Here is a 12,860-nt window from a genome sequence, read left to right as displayed (position 1 = left end):
AAATTATTTCATCTTTTAATTATTTATTATATATTAAGAAATTTAATTATTCTTATTAAAAAATAAGTATAAATAATAATCTCCAACCTAATAAAATATATAAATATTAATGTAATGGAGTATTTTATGACATATAACTATTTTTTTGTTAAGTTTGGCAGAACCTTTCATTTTCTATTTATAACCAACAAATTTACACCACATAGGTTGGATAGGTGGCCTCAACTTGCCCAATGGGAAAACAAGTCTGTTGACCACCTATCCTCGTTGTAAGCCATCCAAAAACAATAAAGTTTCAATCTTTCTAGCCAAACTATATATGTCTTTGTTTCATGACCATACTCTATATATCTTTCTATCCTTATACATGCATGACGAAAAGTAAATGCTAACCGCATATATAACAAAAGTAAACATGGTAAACTACCTAGCCCTTCTACTCCTCCGATGTCGATTCCACAGGTGCCAGATCCTTGACAATTGCTCCAGGCATATCAGACAATTCCAGGATGCATGGAATGTGTCTTTCAATTCTGTCCAGTCTAATGTCCTACTTATGGAGTTGAAATTGAATTTTCTGCAGATCCTGTTTGTAACTCGGCATCCCTTGGAGAGAGACCGCCATCCCCACCGAGATCTATACATGGGCCTTACCCAACATGCTTTTCATTAGCCAATAGAGGTATAATGTCTACTTGAATTGGGTTATCCTTCCTCTGGTATTCCCAGGGCCCGAGACTAGTGTCCTCCAATTCTCCACCTCCTCCTCTGTCTCACTGCCCTGCTTGATTTCTTCTTCCCATTCTTCTAGCAAATTCCAAATGCCTTAATCCGTTCTCTCTTGGTATGCCACAGCTGCTTCACTGATAATATGCTCCACCGATTTCCTTCCTCTGCGGGGTTCTGACATGCTCGGGCCCTTAGCCTTTCCACGTTCTCGGCCTTGTCTTCCATGTCCCCATCCTCTCGTTGGCCGAGCCATATCAACACGGTTTGACACCTGTTCACAGGAAAGAGTTATTAACTGCAAGCACTGTAACATATTATATCCTTGGTTACTGTCTTGACTGGAATTGTCAATGCCGTCATTCTCCTCATTCATTAACCTTTTTCATTTGCTAGTAGTACCAGGGGCAAGATGGCCGGAGAGCTAGTCCTAAGAAAGGGTCGAACTCTGTATCCCTTCTAACATTTCACTTCTCCCTCCCCATTGCCTCACGTAGTCAGTGTTGTTGACAAACACCAACGAAGGCCATGCATATGAGCTTAGCCTCAACCCCACCAATTTCCCTCCTCGTAGTGCAGTCCCATTCCCCTCCGCCCAGTAAGCCAGAGCAGTTCCTCTGCCCTTATCATGCTCGACATCCCCCACAGGGATCCTGGTTGGTCCCTTAGCGCAGTAATTACTCTAAATTCCCCATAGTTTGCCATGGTTTCAACCATTGGTCCATCTTCCTACCCAACATATTAATTTCCCTTTGCTACCCTCAGCCTTTGACGTCGAGCTTCTGCCTACCCGACCCCAGTGGCCAACCCCACTCCGCCCACAGTATTCAAAGCCTGGGTTCTCATTGCCACCCAAAGCAAGGTCCACTGATGACAGCTAAGCGGCTTTGACACAGCAAAGCTGCATCTTTACATTCTCCGCGCGTGGACCTGTGGGTTATGGGCTCACGTATATATCGGAAGCCTTCAAGTCAACGGAATTACAACAAAACCCAACCAATCAACCAACAATGGTTAATGGCTGGAACTCAACGGAAATAAACCCCAGTTCATAACCTATCGGGTTCGCTAGAAATGTTAACCCACGCGCACATTCGAGCGCGATTACTGTCTGATCAATCAACCAACGAACGGTCTTGATGGCCGGAACTCAACGAGGTTTTAAAGCCCATTGTATAAACCCTCGTCGTGTCCAGATTCTAAATTAACGTCCGTGCTTATTAGCATGGGATATGCGTCCGATCACCCCTTAAACGGATGGTCCGATCCTTCGAAACCTTAAACTCCTTTAAATTATTTTCTTGGGTCCGTTTTTAGAATTAAACTACAACACTTGTTACCACGCGATGATCGTTGATTTGTTGGATCTGTCCGATCAGACGACTATGATGGTTCCTCTAGGTTCTCATGATTTTTGTCAAGGTTCTCTCGTTCCACCAATATTATCTGTAGATCTAGACAATCTGACGGTTTCTGTTCTTTGCCGTTTTAATGGATCTCTCATTTGCTTATTGGTGGAATTATGTTATACACACATTTACCCTACCATACTCTGACGAAGGTGAAGTTCATAGAACTTCGTCCTTTACACCTGCATACACATATTTATTAACTTACAGTAAGAACTTATATGTAAACCATGCATAGACACACAAAATACAAATAACATGCAAATGTATAATAACATCTATATTTCAATTATATACAAAACTCTATTACAGGCTAAGGCCTCTCGGCCTTAGTCACAAATTGCCTTACGACTACATTGTATCCTCTCTCTCTCTATTTCACACAACACAGACTCTTTTATATAGGAAATTACAAAAGCAAGGGATCGTTTAAGATCCATGAGTTTCTCCCACAATTGCTCAATCAAATCCCCTAAGTCTCTCTATACGCAGACATGGTAGATAATTACATTTAATCAAGTCTTCTAGGGACTTATCAATTCCATCAATTTAGCTATGTTTTAACAGAATTTGCCCCGGTTTACAGTGATTGTCCACGTTTGCCCTTTCACAGCTTTGAATTCCGTTTTGAATGAAGGGTGCTCGGATACTCCTGCATCGGACTCCCGAGTTAAAAAAAAATTATGATTCCGGGTCATACGCTTCCTTCATCCCTTAGCAATTCTACCCACATCCTCTGTGGAATTGCCTTTATGATATTTCACTGAGTTGCAACGAAACCTCTGTAGTAACAAGTCCTCCCTACTACACTATACCTCACCAAGCTTCTCTCCTTTGAGCTTAGTCTTTCGGCATCTCTCTGGTTCTCTCTTCTTCGGAACCATTTGAGCACTCCTGGCTCTAAGCTGCTGTAATCGTCTCACCTTCTTCTGCCGCATTCTGTACGAAAATATAAGACCATAAACTCACTAATCTTCAACATAACTATACCTACTTCTGTACCTATTTCTTTTGCACTCGAACTCTTTTCGTAGGAAACCTTTTCCCGCTCTGATACCAAAAATGATGACAACTAAGCTGCTTTGACACAGCAAAGTTGCATTTTTACATTCTTCGCGTGTGGACCTATGGGTTATGGGCCCACATATATATCAGAAGCCTTAAAATCAGCAGAATTACAACAAAACCCGACCAATCAACCAACAATGGTTGATGGCCGAAACTCAACGGAAATAAACCCCAATTCATAACCTATCGGGTTCACCAGAAATGTTAACCCACGCGCACATTCGAGCGCAATTATCGTTCGATCAATTAACTAACGAACAGTTTCGATGGCCGGAACTCAACAAGGTTTTAAGCCCGTTGTATAAACCCTCATTGCGTCCAAATTCTAAATTAATGTCCACGCTTATTAGCACGTGATATGCGTCCAATCACCCCTTAAACGGATGGTACGATCCTTCAGAACCTTAAAATCCTTTAAATGATTTTCTTGGGACCGTTTTTAGAATTAAACTTCAGCGCTTGTTACCACGCGATGACCGTTGATTTGTTGGATCTGCTGGGTTTGTCCGATCTAACGGCTATGATGGTTCCTCCAGGTTCTCACGATTTTCGTCAGGGTTCTCTCGTTCCGCCAATATTATCCGTCGATCTAGACGATCCAACGATTTTCGTTCTTTGCCGTTTTAACGGATCTCTCATTCGCTTATTGGTGGAATTACGTTATAACACACATTTACCCTGCCATACTCTGACGAAGGCGAAGTTCATAGAACTTCGTCCTTTACACCCGCATATGCATATTTATTAACTTACAATAAGAACTTATATGTAAACCATACACAGACACACAAAATACAAATAACACACAAATGTATAATAACACATATATTTCAATTATATACAGAACTCTATTACAGGCTAAGGCCTCTTGGCCTTAGTCACAAATTGCCCTGCTACTACATTGTATCCTCTCTCTCTCTCTATTTCACACAACACAGACTCTTTTATATAGGAAATTACAAAAGCGAGGGATTGTTTAAGATCCATGAGTTTCTCCCACAATTGCTCAATCAAATCCCCTAAGTCTCTCTATACGCACACATGGCAGATAATTACATTTAATCAAGTCTTCTATAGACTTATCAATTCCATCAATTTATCTATGTTTTGACAGAATTTGCCCTGGTTTACAATGATTGTCCACGTTTGCCCTTTCACAGCTTTGAATTCCGTTTTGAATGAAGGGTGCTCGGATGCTCCTGCATCATCCACATTGCCACAGGCAAGGTCAAATCCCGACAGGCTTAAAACAAAGACGCATAGCCAAACTATTATAGCTCAACGCCTCCTTCATTTCCCCTTGCATTTCCACCAATTAACCTTCCCGAGTATCTCCCTCTCCCCTAGCAAGAATCAAACTAGGTCAACATTGCAAAGGAGGCGAAGAGCCAAGATACATACTCATTGCCGCTCTAAGGTTGATGCCGCTGTTGACATCACCTTCCCTCTCTACTGTTCCAGCTCCTTGCTCCACTAGCCAAATTATAGTTCTTACCCTTTTGTCCCGCCTTAATTGCTATACATCCCACCTCGCCCTTGCCATCTCTGCCACCTTTCTCACCATCCTTGCATGTACTCATGCCAAGGGCCACTGCACCCATCGTCTTGAGCGTGTGGCGGGGAATGGTACGTAAATCACCTGTACTCTTTATTACTGCCTGCAGACACTTCCATCCACTGGCATGCACCCCGATCGGGGTTTTACCACATATAACTATTACTTTCACAATACCCATATCTTTTTTTGAAAATCCTAAAAGATGAGGACAACTTTGTGAGCAAATGCCTGTCCCACAAATAGCAAGGAGCTAAAGAATTTTGTTATGGAGAAGTTTCGTAAAAGGGTATAGGGAAAAGAGTTGGGTAGAAAGAAGTATTACATTGAGGAATTCAACCCTATGTGTGATCTACAACAAAAAGAGTTCATTAGAGATAGCATTCCGTGGTGGGCAAAGGTTCTTATTGCTCAATTAAGGACCAACTCGCATCAACTTCGGTGTGAAACAGGACGGTGGAAAAGGCCTAAAGAAGCTTGGGAAGAACGAGTGTGTACATTTTGCACGGTTGGGGTAGTGGAATCGGAAAAACATTTCATTTTGGAATGTGATATATTTAAAGACATCAGAGAAAGTTACGAGAATACATTAGCATCAATTTCTTTTCATTGTCTTTTTAGCGAGGGGATTGTTGGAAAGTTGGATAAGCTCATCATTAATTTGAATCAGAAAATGATTAAATTGCAAAAAATGAAAAACAAGAAACTAATGATCTCATAAACTATTTTTAGTTTCATAAACTTTAAAATATCATTTCGTTTCATTTAATTTCAATTACAAACCTGTTTTTCTTCCGAACACAATTGCCTTGAGATAATTTTACTATCAAGAACACGTTTCTATGGAGCTTATGATCTATTTTCTAATATATAATTATTAAACTGAATAAACGAACGGGATGTTTAAAAAAATAAAATAAAATTCCATAAGCTTCCAACAAAGATTTTAAAATATCAACCCACACAAAACCGGCATACTGTTCCTTCTGGGTTTATTGGCTGACTGAATTGAGTTGAGTTCAGAGGCTCCAACCAGATGCTTGTCTGATATCAACACCAACTAGCTGCCATAACAGCAGCAGATTGATTGGAAATGGTTGTCGAAAACTCGACTCTGCATTTCCTACCTCGCTCATTACAGCTCAACATGAAAATGAAAATGAACAGTTCAGATATGCCCTCCAAATCCAGCAAAGAAGAAGAGCCTGTCCCATGCCATACTGAACAATCTCGTTGCAAAGACCATAAGAAGAGAAAGAGGGACATTCATGCTGCCATTGAAGAGTATTCCACTTCCATAAAACACGCCAAACAGGCCAAGACGGAGAAGAATAAGAAGAAGAAGAAAAACAAGGATGTTGTTGTGTTACAGGTACCCAACGGGCATCCCGTAGGTTCGTTCGAGTTGGAGGACATTATTGCTGGATTTCTAAGCAGCCGGGGACTTCACAGCACACTATCAGTTTTCCTCTCAGAAACCCAACACGTATGAACTGCAAAAGCGCTCTGGTTAGCTTACCCCATAATTGAATTTTCTTTTAGTTAAATTCATTAGTTTTGAGTTTGTTCTTTCTTGTTTAATTGTATACCAAATGTCAGCATTTCGAAAACCCTAAACAGTCTATTCATCTCAATGGAGAATTGGAAAAATCCTTCCTGATGAACTTCTATGGTATTGAATTAATTAATTTTATTGTTTTATTTTATACCAGATGTCAGCATTTCGAAAACCCTAAACAGTCTATTCATCTCAACGGAGAATTGGAAAAATCCTTCCTGTTGATCTTTCATGGTATTGAATTAACTTATTAAGTATTCAAACGAACCTGCAGACATTCTGTTGATTAGCCCAGACCTATCTAAGCACGGGTCTGTTATCCATCTCGAGGTCGCCAATAGCGAGATTGTATGTTTCTAGATTCCATATTTGATAACTCGACCACTGGTATGAACTCGAGATATGCATCCTTGAACTTTCAAACTGGAGGTGAATGATAGACCCAGATGTAGATGAGTATGAGCTAGTGTCCATGCCCAGTGCACCCAATGCAATACCTAGATTCAATGCACTGTTACACTACGAACTGATGGATCATCTATACCCTCACCCGGGCTGTAAAATACACCTTGCTTCTCTCGGTGCAATTGTACTTGGGCCAATGAACGTTAAACCAGAGCACCCAAAAATGAAGGAAAGCCAATTACTGTCCATTGTTGCTATTAGGGCATGAGTGCATTGAGCTTACGACAGACAGAAATTGCCAGTTACTAAACCTTAGCTAGAACTCATTTTATAATCGCAGGGCAATAGTTGCCATCCCGCTATTCTTTGAACCGAACGTTCTGTATCAGACACGGGGTGTTACTTCCTCCCTGTTGGCCTTGAAATCGACCCTTTGTTATTTTGCACTAATGTTTTTGTCTTGAAAAATACTTCTTATACTATACTGGTGATATTTACAGAGAGAAGAACCACGAAGGAGCGTATGCGATGGGCAGAGGAGAAAAAAAATTGGAAAGTTCATCCTCAACGCTACCAAAGCAGAAATCAGACCAGAATAGGCTAAAACATCCCTGATTAGGAGATAATCCTTGGCATAGAGCTGATTGCATACCTCTACCCGCCAAATCATACAGAAAACAAACACACAACTATCTTCCTTGGCAAAAAGTCATTTACGCTTTTGTGTCTAGATGGAGAGCAAAACAGTAATTCCGAAGCAGTTCCACAATCCCATAAACACTAAAAGCACTAATTGTTTGGAGTCACCCAGTACGGCATCCCTCCAATGGATGCCACCCTGAAGAAGCAAATAAACTTGCATCTGTACCTGCTGCCAACAACCTCTAGCAATTTGACATTCTCACATATTGTGTTTCAAAGACTCAGTTTTACTGCAAACTGGGCATTGGGCATTTGTGAAACCAGCTTTTGTCAGATGAGATTTTGTTGGCAACATTTGATTTTGATAGGATGACCAGCCAAGCAAAAACTTATAGTTTGTAGGAAATGCAGAAATACCGCACATTATGGAATCTATGACACATGTAGCCACCTGGGGTCCGGATCTGACGAGGCCCATCTACTTTTCAAAAGCGGGGTTATAGGGTGTTTGTGATGAAGCAGGGAATAGAGCAAGCAGGGGCTATAGCTTCTACTAGTCATATTTCTGGACTGCCTTGCTGTATGTCCAAGCATCAGTCTCTCCAAAGAGGGCCTGTCATTTGAATGTTCATCTTAAACACATCCTATCTTTTGGAACTCCCAAATGTATAATTCCTTTAGACCTTCCGTGGCATTGTTTTCAGTATTCAGACTGACCCACAAGCATTCTATTGATTTGCCCAGATCCATCTAAGGTTGTCTGCTCCAAGGTTGCAAATATTGAGATTGTATATCTTGAGATTCAAAATTTGATGCCGTGGCCATTTGTATGAAGCTTGAGATATGCATCCTCAAGTTTTGCATCCTGGAGGTGCATATTAGACCTAGGTTTAGATGAGTATTGGCTAGTGTCCATATCCAGTGTACTCAAAGCACTGCCTACATCCAATTTATTGTTACACTAAGAGTTGATGGATTGTCCCCTCACTCACCTAGGATGTAGATGAACTTCGCTTCTCTCAATACAATTGCTGATATGTTTCAGTGACTTCATACCTGGACAAATGAACCTTAAACCAGAGCACCCTAAAATGAAGTTAAGGCCATTTACCGCCCATTTTTGCTGTCAGGGTACATGCATTGGTGATTTGAGCTTATGACAGACAGAAATTGTCAGTTGCTAAACTTTAACTAGAATTCTTTTTATAATCACAGAGCAATATTTGCCATCCTGCTATTCTCTGAACCAAAAGTTCTCTATCAGATGCAAGGCGTTATTTGCTATCTGTTGGCCATTAAATTGAGCCTTTGTTATTAAGCACTAATTAATAAACATAAAGTTCTTTGCAGCGTCTCTAAAACTGCATCCATGTTCTGTTGTCAGAAAAATACACAAGGTTTATGCATGCAGGCTGATATAATTCCAACCATTTTAATTTGGTAAGTTGCATAATCTTTTCCGAATTGCATAAAATATAAAAGAATGTTCATAATAATGCCAATGTTTGTTCTCTTTCAGGAATACACCAAGACGGCACATGCAGCACAGTTGGAAGACATATATCATCATTACCTGAAACGAATCTAGTGAGTTGGTCTTTAGCTCCTTTTGTTACAATCTTGCTCTTATAAATAATTTTTGCTTTCAACTGGATTCACTGGGGACATGTGCATGCTTTTTAGAGGATAGCCCTATGATTACCCTTTTATTTGTTTTTTGGGAAGAAGAGAATTCTACCAATAACATAACAGTTACAATATCGAGACATTGCTTAAGACTTTAACTGAAGAAAGCTAGCTCTAGAAACTGGAATACAAAACAAGGAACAACAGTATGACTTTAAAATATGACTAAAAAGACCATATAAGATGATATCAAATTTATACACGAGAAAGACTTGCAATCTGTTACCATTTGGTTTTAATGCTTCTTCACCACCTAATGTATTAGATTTTGAATATGTTTGTAGATTTTCACTTTTTGTGTCAGTTCCTCTTATCTACTAGTACACTCTGTCCATCGCCAAACTTCTTTCCTTGTCCTCTGGTTGCAATATCTATTCCCAACAAGAAAGGTGTTAATAAAAGTAAATGGCAAAATGCACAAGCTTAGCCAGTAAAATAGGATATCGTATAGGAAAAATGACCATTGCATTACAAATACTAAGTATAAATATTAAGCTTTTCCCAATAGGAGATTTCAGAAGTTATTTTCAACAATGTGAATTAATCCAAATTGATGTACTTACATCTTGTTGATGATTTGGGTAGCATCCAAAGTATTCTCACGTGTGGGGCAAGTGGACTAAGTGACAGGGCTTTGCACCAATAGACCCATGGTATAGACCCCCATGGTATTGCACCATTTGAAAAAGTGTAAGTACAAGGGTGACTGATTCATTCTTGTGGCTTGGCAAGAGAGTTGAGAGGGCCGAGAGGGTTTGTGGAGAGCCGAGCAGGGCATAGAGATGTGCAGGAGCATGAGACATTGAGAGAGAGATTCTCTCAAGTAAGCAAGAGTTTTGCATGAGTAAGAATGCAGGTTTGCTATGAGTGAGATATGTAGTTGTGTTGGGTCCGAGGAAAGAGCACAGAGTAGCAAAGGAGATCCAGATCAACCAGATCGAGGATGGATCTAGGGCTTGATCCGTTGGATCAAATCCATGGTAATTGTTGTATATGTAAGTTTCTTGAGGGTGATTATCCCAGTAAGGGAACTCGAGTAGGTTTTGAGAAGAATTTAATGAAGAATAGTTGACTGGGCAAAACTTGTGTGTAATATGATATTGTGCATGATCTGATTGTTGGTTTTATGAGTTCCGTTGTGCTAAATTTGTTTATGGTTAGACACATCAGTGTGTTTTAGTTCATTAGCTGTGTAAAGTTAATAGGAAGTTGTTACCAGATTTGGTCTGTGTGTGTGTGTGCACTAAATATAGTGCCCAAAATCTAACATGGTATCAGAGCATGGTCTTTGAGAAGGGCAGTTGGATCTGAGATTTGCATAGGTAACATCTCTAAGAGGGACCTGTAGGAACTGTTGCAAGTAGCAATAGTGTTTTGAAGACCCATGCCAAGAGAGTTGGCTATGTATGGAAGACTACTTGTATGGGCCTTGAAGGCCAGTATTAGTAGGCCCAGGGAGACATGGAGCGGATCGTTCACACGAGGAGTTGTGGACAGTTGCAGATTGGTGTGTAGATAGAGAGAAATGAATGAGAGATTCATTATGATCTAGGTGTGAAGGTCTTGTGAAGAGATCAGAGCTTGGAGGGGCTGAGTAAGGGCTAGATTTATTCCTGTGATAGAAGAGGGGCTGAGTAAGGGCCAGATTTATTCCTGTGATAGAAGAGGGGCTGAGAAGGCAGGATCGAGATGGTTAGAGCGCTAAGATAGCCATTGGAGGTCCAAGTGAGAAACTTGGAGTGAAGGTCAAGTAGGGACCTTAAGGGTTGAGAAGGCTTGTGATTTGGAGTTAGTCTTCAGAGGGAGTTAGTAGGCTTAGGGGTGCATCAGCAGCTTAGAGGAAGACAACCTTTAGCTTCGGGAAGTCATGGTATGAGATGGCCATGTAGGTGGGAGCGAGTAGTCTTTCAAGAGTCATGGTACGAGATGGCCATGTAGATGGGAGAGAGTAATGTTACAAGATTGTGTCATGGTACAAGATGGTCTTGTAGGATGCTCAAGAGCGAGAGTCTTGTAGGAGTAGGATATCTTTGATGAAGGGTCCCTGTCATACAACGGGAATTGCTTCTGTGTCATATGGAGTAGCTGTGGTACCAAATCAAGGGTGGAAATGTGTTCCAAGTTCGAAAGTAAAGCCACTTCCAGGTGTGTTGTGAGAATACATCTCTCACTAAGAGGGAGTGTTAATGTTTTTGTTGAAAATTGGCAGCTAAGGGATGAATTTCCTTGAATAGAATTTTGTTATGAAACCAACTCACAAAAAGATAGAAAACAAAGATCAACGCCTTATAAATAAGCCTCTTCGAGGGGGCAACCTCCTTTACATTACACAAATGAACAATTCTTAGATGATTCAAATGACAAAACCTCCTTTCTATATATAGGAGTCTAAGGGGTCACAATATAACCAAGACGACCTAACAATAATAATATAAAGGCACAAAAATAACAATAGAGGGATTCTATGGGGCACAATAATAACAATATGGGGACAATAGGGGCACAACAATAATAATAAGGGATACAACGCAAATAGTAATGGGGGAATCACTAATATTATAGGGACCTAACATACCCCTCTCCAAAAGTGTTGTCCTCAACACTTGGGTAGTTTTGAATGCTTTTGTATAAAATTCTCATCTTCCCATGTGGAATCTTTAGCGGATAAGTTCTTCCACTTGATGAGATATTCCGAAATTGATCGATTTCGTAGCTGTCGAGTTCTTGTTTCTGTCACTGCTTCCGGTTCCAATATAATTTTTCCTTTCTTGTGAAGTTCTGGCAATATTGTTTGAACTGAGAGCTTGTCGCCTATAACCTTCTTTAAACATGAAACGTGGAAAACTTGGTGCACTCGAGAAGCTGCAGGAAGCTCCAATTTGTATGCCATAGTACCAATCTTTTGCAACACCTTGTACGGACCATAATACTTTGGTGATAATTTATTATCCTTCTTAGCTTGCTTGAGGGACATTTGTTTATATGGTTGTAGCTGTAGGAATACCCAATGAGCTACATCAAAACTTCTTTCGCTACGATGTTGATCTGCCTGTTGCTTCATTCTATTTTGCGCCAATGTGAGGTTATCCTTTAAGAGTTGGAGAACTTGTTGTTGATGCTCGATGTGATGCTCCACTGCTTGAACCTTAGAATTTTCTCTTAAATATGATGTGATGGATGGTGGATGATATCCATAAAGTGCCATAAATGGGGTCATTTTTGCTGCAGTATGGAAGGAAGTGTTATACCACCATTCAGCCAGAGACAACCATTTGACCCTTTGTGTCTGTTTATCAGATACAAAGCAACGAAGATATCCTTCCAAATATTTGTTTACTATCTTAGTTTTCCTATCAGATTGAGGATGATAAGATGAGCTATGAGCTAAGTGAGTACCGAGACAAGAAAATAATTCTGTCCAAAAATTTCCAGTTAAAATGAGATCTCTATCGCTTACAATAATCTTTGGGTTTCCATGTAGCTTTTGAATTGTTTCCATAAATGCAGTGGAAACTGTACTGGCTTTAAATGGATGTGATAATGTACAAAAGTGTCCATATTGGTAAGTCGGTCAACTACCACCATGATGACACTCTTTCCTTCGGACTTGGGTAAACCTGTGATAAAATCCATTGAAACCTCCTCCCAACATTGGCTTGGAATGGATAAAGGTTGTAATAGACTTGGGGTCTTAATTGTTTCAACTTTATTTTGTTGGCAAACCAAACATTTCGCCACAAAATTTTGAATATCCGATTTAAGGCCATCCCAAAAAGAATCCTTCTTAACCCTGTGGTAAGTTTTTAAAAAT

The 12,860-nt window shown here is 40.2% G+C and overlaps 1 protein-coding gene across 4 annotated transcripts in view; it reads left to right on the top strand.

The window, feature by feature from the left end:
• Positions 1–5,729: 5,729 nt before the first annotated feature.
• The window catches only part of LOC149257251 (uncharacterized), a 196,678-nt gene continuing 189,547 nt past the window's right edge, over positions 5,730–12,860 (top strand). For 3 of the 4 annotated variants that reach the window (XR_016256694.1, XM_089413839.1, XM_089413837.1), the window contains exons 1-2: positions 5,730–6,244; positions 8,883–8,950. Coding sequence is in view for 3 of the 4 variants with exons in the window: in XM_089413839.1 (XP_089269965.1) it covers positions 5,852–6,244; positions 8,883–8,950 (461 nt within the window). In the remaining variant the exon portion in view is untranslated. Of the gene's footprint in view, positions 6,268–8,882; positions 8,951–12,860 lie in introns of all 4 variants that reach the window. The other variant, XM_089413841.1, reaches the window with a different exon arrangement.

This window comes from Pinus tabuliformis, chromosome 6, assembly GCF_031772625.1.
Source record: "Pinus tabuliformis cultivar Carrire ecotype Pingquan chromosome 6, CPIR1, whole genome shotgun sequence".
In the NCBI taxonomy this organism is placed as follows: domain Eukaryota; kingdom Viridiplantae; phylum Streptophyta; class Pinopsida; order Pinales; family Pinaceae; genus Pinus; species Pinus tabuliformis.
This window is presented reverse-complemented; position numbering and strand designations above follow the sequence as displayed.